This window comes from Silene latifolia, chromosome 1 (assembly GCF_048544455.1).
Source record: "Silene latifolia isolate original U9 population chromosome 1, ASM4854445v1, whole genome shotgun sequence".
NCBI lineage: Eukaryota > Viridiplantae > Streptophyta > Magnoliopsida > Caryophyllales > Caryophyllaceae > Silene > Silene latifolia.
In genome coordinates, this window is record NC_133526.1 from 117795364 (window position 1) to 117805232 (window position 9869).

A 9869-nucleotide genomic window follows, 5' to 3' on the forward strand; every position below is an offset into this window, starting at 1 on the left:
TGACCTAAAATCAATTTAGGACCAGAATGTTATTCATGCAAAAAATTTCGTAGCCTTTATCATCATAAATCAAAATACAAGTTTTATATGTTAACATTTTAACTCGGAAAAACTAAACCGATTATGCATGCAACAACTCTTGCTCTGATACCAATTGTTAGATTTATTAATCTCTTATTAGACACTTCTAATAACAATGTGTTTATTAGTTAAATCATAAACTAAAAGGATCTTATGCATGCAAAACATTAAAATTCAAAGTCAGAAAAAAAGGAATAATCTTACATTGAGGGCCGAATGGATTATACTAATCGGTCTCCTACCAATTAGTCTTCTTAAGTAAATACAAGTGGTCCAACAAAAACCCTTAGATTCAATAGTGGAATCTACTTGATACAAAATAAAGGTTTTCCATAAACCATTAGGACTAGTTTATTTCCTAGTTAGATTATTACTAGTTTTTAGGAAGCTTACTTATTTCTGCTTTCTGTTATTTCTTTCCTAAAGTTAGTTCTCTTATTGTACAAGAATAATATCTCCTAAAGGTACTAGGGTTAGATGATTGTAAGCCTATATAAGGCATAGGGTGTGCTACGTTTTAAACTTAGATTATGATATTGAATTAAAATTAAAGCTGTTGCTTTGTTTATGTTTGCAAGTTCTGTAAACATAGGATCGACGCGTTTCGTTCCAAAAAGGTTTCTGTCTGACGCGTTTTCAGGCTTAAACTAGATCGACTAGCACGCGATTTGCTACATCGGTCACCATTGTTCAAAGCATAGGTCTGTTTTGAGCAAATATCCCATTGTTTCAAAATCTTACCAGATTTTGAAGCAAATATCCTTTTTTCTTTATTGTTCCTTATCCTATTAAACCGCTTCCGCGCAACTTTCGTATCATAAGTGGTATCAGAGCTTCGGCTCTTGATTTCCTCAAATCTAGACGGTCCTAGGCGTGTCAAAACCAAGTTATTAGTTGAATTTCTGATTGCGATTGGAGTTCAAGGGTTAAACTCAAGCAGGTAGTTTGAGGGTTAATCGGTTTTGCATCTCAGGAAAAAGTTTCTAGTAACTTGTTATTCAAAGCGTGAAGGTTACAAAAAAACTGAAAAAAAATCAAGGAGCAAAAAGAAGAAGACATGTCGGGAGTATTCTCAAGTCAAAGCATCTACGAGGAGAATGTCAAGTTTGATCCGAAATTGCCTCCTATTTTTGATGATTATAATGATGAAGAGACAATTGAGGTTAATGGTGATGTTATTTTTCAAAAACAAGATCTAGTTAATAAGTGCATCAATGGAAAATTATTTGGTAATGCTGATGGGCATAATTATTTTAGGAACCGGATTCCTGTAGTTGACATAGGTGATTTAAAAGGATTAAAGCTTGATGTCGTGCAAGGAGGGTGGTGGGGTGGAAGGCACAAGCTCATATGGGAAAAGATGGATAAGCTTGAAGGCTGTTGCATTGAAGATGACGAGCTGAAAAGGAGAGCAATGATTTTCACGAATAACTTCATGTTCTTAGTCAATTTTGCATCTGAATTTGTTAGGATTGTATTCGATCCCGGTGGATTCCATGGTTCTAAGAATCGGGACGATTCTTTTGAAGAAAGGGAGTATGATACAAAATAAAGGTTTTCCATAAACCATTAGGACTAGTTTATTTCCTAGTTAGATTATTACTAGTTTTTAGGAAGCTTACTTATTTCTGCTTTCTGTTATTTCTTTCCTAAAGTTAGTTTTCTTATTGTACAAGAATAATATCTCCTAAAGGTACTAGGGTTAGATGATTGTAAGCCTATATAAGGCATAGGGTGTGCTACGTTTTAAACTTAGATTATGATATTGAATTAAAATTAAAGCTGTTGCTTTGTTTATGTTTACAAGTTCTGTAAACATAGGATCGACGCGTTTCGTTCCAAAAAGGTTTCTGTCTGACGCGTTTTCAGGCTTAAACTAGATCGACTAGCACGCGATTTGCTACATCGGTCACCATTGTTCAAAGCATAGGTCTGTTTTGAGCAAATATCACATTGTTTCAAAATCTTACCAGATTTTGAAGCAAATATCCTTTTTTCTTTATTGTTCCTTATTCTTTAAACCGCTTCCGCTTAATTTTCGTATCACTACTCCTCAAGGATTGCACCAAGGAAATCACTCTTAATACAAGTACTAATTTTGTTACTAGAAATTAGTATTTGTGTCTTAAAATAACAACTAATATTATTAAGTTACTACTTCTAGTAATGAGAGAAATAATATTAGAGATTGTGAGATTTTTCTTTCTTGTATGTTCAAAACAATTAGAGAGATAAGTTATTAACAAAGTAATAATCTTATATGAATGAATTGTGTAAATTAGAAGAGAAAAACTCTCCCAATTCACAAGGGTGGCCGGGTAGCATAGGAGAAGAGTGCCCAATGCTTTTGCAAGTTTCTCTTCTCAAGAGTTTAGGCATGCAAACCTATCATTTGTAGGTTATGATTATATTTCCATTTAATTAAATAAACAAAACACAACTAACCCCTATAATCCCCATTTACACGGCACACCCAATTAAAATGGGTCCATTTTAAGTTTGTAAAATGTCAATTTCTGTAGTGTGATATTTTGGACATGTTACTAGACATGTAATTTAAATAGTGCATTTTTAACTTATTAAAAATCATTATATAAACAAAATAAATCACATACAAAAATTAACTAGTAATTCACAATTACAAGCACTTAAAATGGGTCATAGAATTATAAATCACAACAACTTGTATTTATAATAAACCATTCATCCTTATTTTAATTTTTTCATAAACAATAAATAAACCTAAGTAATAAAACAATTTAATTACTTAATACGAACCTTATTTAATCGAATTACAATAAGATACGTAATCTCACTCACAAAATCATTTGTTCAATTTTAAGGAATTAATTAACTTATATCAATCATACAATTAATTAATTAATTAATCAATTAAGAATGTTTCCCTAGAGGTATGACCTTAAGGGATCAACTGATCACCACCGTCACACGACAGTAATGTCAAACTCTAGTCAGCCAATCATTACCGATTAATGTGGATCAGTTGACAATAAAATATTATTTTTCCTTAGCATTCTTAATATGAGATTTAAACATGTGATCGCATTATTGTCGAGGACACACACTCCTAAGAAAATTTTTAACCTGCCTTGGAGGCAGTAGCATAACCAATCCCTTCATCAGCCGTGTCTTTCTCATCATCATCCTCATCAGCTCCATCTTCGCCAGAGTCACCCATGTCCTTTGTCGGAGGAGAGTCAACCTCATCATCAGCATGAAGTTTGTGAAGATCAGGATAGGCAGCATTAAGGTCAGTCATCTCCTGCTCAGGATTCCAATATGGCCTTACTTCAACAGGCTCCTTCATAGGATCAACCCGACCTTTGCCAAACAAGTACGGCAACATCCTTGTACCTACCTTGCACCATGTCCCTCTCAACAGCCAGCTCATCATTTGCTTTCAGAACCTCCTGCATAGCCTTCTTTTTAGCTTTAAGCTCATTCTCAATGGTAGCAAGTTTTGCCTGGGCAGACTTCACTGCATTCTGATCAGAGCCTAGCTTGGAAACTTCAACGAACAATTTGGCTTTGCCTGCCTTATTCGTTTTCTTCAGGACCTCATTTTCCTCCTTCAGCGCTTCTATGTCAGTCTTCAGGACCTCAACATCCTTCTTCAATTTCTGCACCTCCCAGTCCAGGACGCTATTCTTGGCATTAGAAGACTTCAACTCACAAGCACCCCTCAACATGTCATTCACATTCTGTATAAAATCATGATCAGGTATGAAAGAGCAAGGCTAAAGTTAAAGAAAGAAAGAAGACCAGGAAGAAAGAATTATACTCCCTGTAGCATGGCAATTAGGTTAGCAGCACAGTCCTTGGAATGGTACACAGCATCCACAGCCTGGGCAGATGATTCGTTAGCCTGGTACATGGAATAGGGACCGTAAACCAAGAAAGAATAAGCTTAGATCTGCTCCTTGGCAAACTGAACATCACCAAGCCCCGCCCTGACCTCGCTTACACCTTCACCAACAGCCCCAACTCCTTCAGGAACCTCCTCCTGCCTTTTCCTTTTATTGGCCTGCCTGGACTCACCAAGGTCACCCACAGCCTGCATGGGAGGCACCAGTTCAGTCTGATGAGTAGGGACCTGAATCTGGAGAGTATTGTCACTCCCTTTAGCCTCCTTACTTCGAGACTTCTCCCTAGTGATTTGAGAAATCCCTGCCTTCACTTTTGTCGGTCCAAACCCGGCGATCCTTACAGAAGCCCTGGTAGCTACACGACCATACCCTATATCAGCGATACTAACATATGTTCAACTTAAAAATTGTCACAGGAAAACGAAACTTACTTCCAGAAGCTGAGGCCCCAGAAGCCTTAGCACCTTTGGCAGCCTTGTAATTACTCAGCTTAGCCTTCCTAAAACGAGGCAAAGGTTCGTGGCCAAGGCAAGCAGGTCAAGTCCTCTCTTCCTCTCGCAGAGCCATGAAGCCTCCAATACGATCAGCCGACCCTTCAGCATAAGGATCACAAGCCCAATCAACCACTATGAAACAATACAAGTAAGCTCGTATTAGAATTTACGTATAAATCATTATGTTCTGATTATATACAGGGAAATACTTACCACCCTCCACTCCTGAATAGCTGAGATAGTTCAGATTAGGGGCAATAGAATCAGCCCTGACGAACATATAGGTCATGGTCCGGCCCTTGTCGTCGCCTGAATCAAAATTTGTTATCAGATGAGCCATCTTGGCCCTGACACAAAAATTGAAATGTCTGGCTCCTCTTGTTTAAGTCATGTATCTCCTGGTTTCTTTTGTTTCTTTTTGTCATAGTTGACAGTTGATGAGTATTAGCACTTGTTGTTAGCACTCATGTTTGATATAAGTGTGTCTTGTAACTTTGATCGGTTTTTTTTTTATATATTATACTCACATTTCACCAAAAAAAAAAATTGATTATCGGTATTAAACATATTTGTTCACAACACATATTTTACCATATAATATTAAACATTTATACCGAATGTATGATCAAACTAATAATTCAATGTCACACCATAAATTTTAAAATTTATTTATGCAATATTATCCTGTATATGTCGGTGCAATTTTGCATGGGTTCTAAACTAGTTTCTTCCATATACTTCAATTTATTGATCGTATCACACAACTAATTATTCTGTTTTATCAACAAATTATTTTATTATTTTAATTAAGGCAAAGAAATTCAATTAGGATTTTAACAGATAAAAGGCTCGTGATAGGGATAGGTATGGCTCATTGCCAAGGGCGATTATATGATTTGATCATTGGGGATGCAAAAATTTAACAATGATTTCGGCGATATGAACTAAAATTTAAACATTAAAAATTAGTGAGGCTAAAGTAAAACACTAAATTACAATAAAATTGGATCTAAATAATTCGAGTAGGTATAAATAAAATACTCGATATAAATTTGTGAGTATCTGGTTGTTTAATGTGAAAAGAGTACGTTTTATTATAATATAATCCAAGTAAGTAGTCAAATGAAAGACTAAACTAGGCATTAAATAGCATTAAAGACACACAATTTATAACTAAATGAGATAAAAGTGCCCAAGTAAGTAGTCAAATGAAAGACTAAACTAGGCATTAAATAGCATTAAAGACACACAATTTATAACTAAATGAGATAAAAGTGCAAAAATGACAGCCACACGGGTCGAACTCATGACCAAACAAATACAAACAAGTATTCAACCACTGCACCACTAAATATTTGATTATCCTTACCCCTAACTAGTAAATATTTCAGAACAAAGGAGATGCAAGTGAACCTCCTGTACCCCTTCAGAACCGCCTCTACTCATTGCAATTGAAGCAAAATAGTGACGCTAAACAAATATGACATCAACATGACTTCCAAATTTTTAGTGATTCAAATATATCTGATCAATTAGAATATAAGTTGCTCTCCTATTAGATTAGTGGAATTTCATTTCTATAAGAGATTAGTTGGCGTGGCCTTGGGGAGGACGCAAATTCTTATTTGTGACGGAGGTATCCGTCACAAATAAGAGACGGGTACCATATTCTCTCACACACAACCCATAAAGGTGAGAGACAAAGCACATGGGGTGGGTGCCCACCTTGTCCCCTCTACCCATTTCCACTCACATAATACCCGTCGCAAGATCCGACCCGTCGCAAGCAAGACTTATTGTGGTGAGGAAGTGCATCAGGAGAGACGGTCGTGTAGGGTAGGGGAGTGACATGGTGGTAGTTGAGTGGTTGAGGAAGTTCAAAGGGAGAAAAATAAAATACTCCCTCCTATTCTATATATTCTTCCCTATTTCCTAAAACGGATTATTCAGGTTTTCTTCCTCTTTCTTATTTTGGAAACTTTTACTCTTATTTTATTCATTTTTCCCTCCTATCACCAAACCCCACCCAACTATTTTCCTCATATTTTATTACTTTCCTTAATGTTTTGGCCCCACCATTTCTTATTTAACTCATAATTATTCATCCCTCTCTTCAATTACCAAACTCTACCAAACTTTTTACTCTTATTTTATTCTTCTCCTTAATTTCCGTGCCCACGAACAAAGGGAAAAATACATAGAATTGGAGGGAGTAGCATAAAAAAAAAGTGAGTTGTTGAATTGAGAAAGGTAAATGAGAAATAATGTACATGATTGAGTAAATCATGTAAAAGAAAGAGCAACACTTTAGTTATAATTAGAGGTGGTAATCGGGTCACTCGGGTCGGTTATGGGTCAGGTCAAGGCGGGTCGGGTCATATCGGTTTCGGGTTATGTCGGGTCAGTGACGGGTTTAGGTCGGTTCGCTTCATGTCGGGTCATCTTGATCAGGTCGGGTCATCAACGGGTGGCAAGTCGGGTCGGGTCATTAGTGGGTCAGTGTCGGGTCAGATATCAGCATATATTTTATCTTATATATTTAGTTTTAGATGGTTATTTTATATTTAAACAATGGGTAGGTGTATTAATTGTACTTTTAAGTTAAAATAATTAAGATGAATGTCAATTTGGTGTTATTTAAACCATTATTAAGCTAGTTCATTATCGGGTTGAGAAAATATCGGGTCACGGATCGGGTCGGGTCGGTTCAGGTCGGGTTCGGGTTGGAAAAAATAAGGCTGCTATCGGTTATCGGGTCGGTTCGGATCGGGTCAGTTCGGTTTCGGTTCACCCAATTTTCGGGTTGTATCGGATCGAGTTTCGGGCGGGTCGGGTCAACTTTTGCCAGCTCTAGTTATAACCATAAAAACTCAAATATGATCATTATACGACCGTATATTAATATGGTATACACTTAAATAAAAGTCGTAATAATCATGTTGTACCATATAACAATCCTATCTATATGAGCCCAATTATGGAACAAGATATCCACATGAAGCAAGTTAGGATTTGTTCAATAATTTTTGCATATAGGCATTCGTACAAAGTTGTTCATTTTGATTTGGGTGGAGAAAATGAAAAGCAAGTAAATCTATGAACCTAAAGCAGCAAATCCACCACCTTTCATCATTTGCTTAAACTCACTATAATTAACCATACCATCTCCATCAGCATCCACCTTGCTTATCATCTTCTTGCAATCATCAATTGTCCGTCCTTGCTTCAACCCTAAGGATTGTAGGACTGATCTTAGCTCCTCCACCGTGATGAATCCGTCTCTATTTTGATCAAACACGTTGAATGCCTCCCTTATGTCTTCCTCTTCATCCTTTTCGTCCATTATCGTTTGGTATAACGAACCAAACTCGTCCATGTCCACGAACCCATCATGGTTCTCGTCAATCTTTTCAATCATTTGTGTTAGCTCTTTATCTGGAATGAATATTCCCAAGTTTTGTAGGGAGTCACTTAATTCCTTTTTTGTCACCTTCCCATCTCCATTACGGTCGAACATTTGAAATACCCTCTTAAGTTCAGCTGGATCCATTTTCAAATTTATCTCAAACACGAGAAACAGATAAGCTATCGTACAACTAATTACGCAAACGAATATAGCTAAAGAATTAATAGCACTTGGATATGTAAGAATGTAGGGCTAAAAAACCATTATTTCAACATCATTCAATAGGAGAAATGACTCCTGTGAAAAATAGATGCGAAGATGAAAAAAAAATATGAAAACAAAAGTTGTTAGGAAATTAAATTGGTTATGATGTTATTCAAGGTATAGGTGGAAATCAAAGAAGAATTATTTTTTGTTTTTTTAGGAGAAAAGAAAGGACAGGAAATTGGTGGGAAATATTGATTTACAACACAAGAAAAATTAGTTGGTAATATATAGTCTTGAATTGTGAAACCCTTATTTAGGGGAATATATGTAAATAATGAAATTAAAGTTTGCAAATAAAGATAAGATTGAAGCTGGCTTTAGCGTGATTTTAGACGTGTTATCCTCTTCCTAAAGGTGTTCAACTCTATTACCTTAAGAGTTGTTCACCACTCTTATTGTCTTGCCTTGATATGGAAAATGAATACTCCCTATATCTTCTTTTATATCTGTCCTCATTCTTTTATTTTGATTGAAATAATCACTACTCTTCAGTATTTCTCAAAATATGTCTTTCCTCCCATCCGCACAAAGGTTCACATTTCTTTTTAGACTATTTATTAAGTAGTAGGGAATCTTTGATATTATTCTTAATCTATAAGACAAAAATATAGTGTGAGATCTTGTTTGATTTATCGTCATGAATGCTATAAGAATATCAAATTTTTATAATTTTTAATAATGTGTAACTAAAGATATGCACGTTACAAAACGTGTCTCGACAAGTGTGATAAAGCAACTGTAACCTTTGGTCTGGATGGGAGGAAGTAATTAATATTGTTAGATTATAAAGCTGATCTTGGAACTCTAGTCTCGAATCATTAGCTTAAATTTTTAGTTGGGATGGTTTCTTGACAAATATTATGATATGTATATTCATATGAAAGAATTTTCCGTAAGAAATTTAATAGATATAATTTTTATAATTATTGAATAAATATATTTTCGTAAATATTAATATCAAGGACTTATCTCAAAAAAAAAAAAAAAAACAGGACGCCCAATATAAAAAAAAAAAAAAAAGGAGAAAATATGATCTCTTCTAGTCAATAATCTTTGTTGGCAACTCCATTACCTTAGAGCGGCCAACTACCAAATTGGTAAAAAAAGTAGAAGATTGTTGCCAAATTGGTAAAAACAGTTTTACATGTGACAAGTTGGTAAAAAAACTAATGAAATGTGACAAATTGGCCAAAAAAGTTTCACTTTAACAAATACTCTATTATTGCAACTAGATTTGACAAAACTAACCTTGTTGAATTAGTAAACTAAAAACCCAATATCTGAGACTCGTCATTAGCAACTATGACCCGAAACTTAAAATTAACAAACTTGACCCAAATTCTATCTAACGTTGTTAAACATGTTTTTCTCTTATTTGAATAATTTGACCAAAAAAATGATTAGATCCATAATGATTCATATCCATAAATATTTGGAGACAAATTACCCGTAAACATTGATTTTTAATATTTCACCTCAGATGGATATATAAATTAATGAACTACTAAATATGAAAAATAATCCAATTTTTCATTTTCGAGCCTAGTAGGGATTAGTTTCGAGCCATCGGTCTTCGGATCGCATGCGGATTTTCTTAGGATGATAGGACGCCCAAACCCCGAAAAAAGTCGACTTGGTTCGGGTTTACCTTGTAAGTAGACCTGGAAAACCGACCTGACCCGATTAACTCAACCTGAAAAGGCTAACCCGAGATCCAAAATTGACCCGAACTAC

General features: G+C 35.4%; 1 protein-coding gene across 1 annotated transcript; it reads right to left on the bottom strand.

Annotated features, from left to right (window-relative positions):
• Positions 1-7331: 7331 nt before the first annotated feature.
• Positions 7332-8527, bottom strand: LOC141608649 (calmodulin-like protein 3). The gene has a single exon (XM_074427994.1). The coding sequence runs from the start codon at positions 8010-8012 to the stop codon at positions 7557-7559; it is 456 nt and encodes a 151-aa protein (XP_074284095.1). The 5' UTR covers positions 8013-8527; the 3' UTR covers positions 7332-7556.
• Positions 8528-9869: the final 1342 nt, after the last annotated feature.

Excerpts from the sequence above, each read along its gene's own strand:
- LOC141608649 (XM_074427994.1), bottom strand. The coding sequence starts at position 8,012 with ATGGATCCAGCTGAACTTAAGAGGGTATTTCAAATGTTCGACCGTAAT.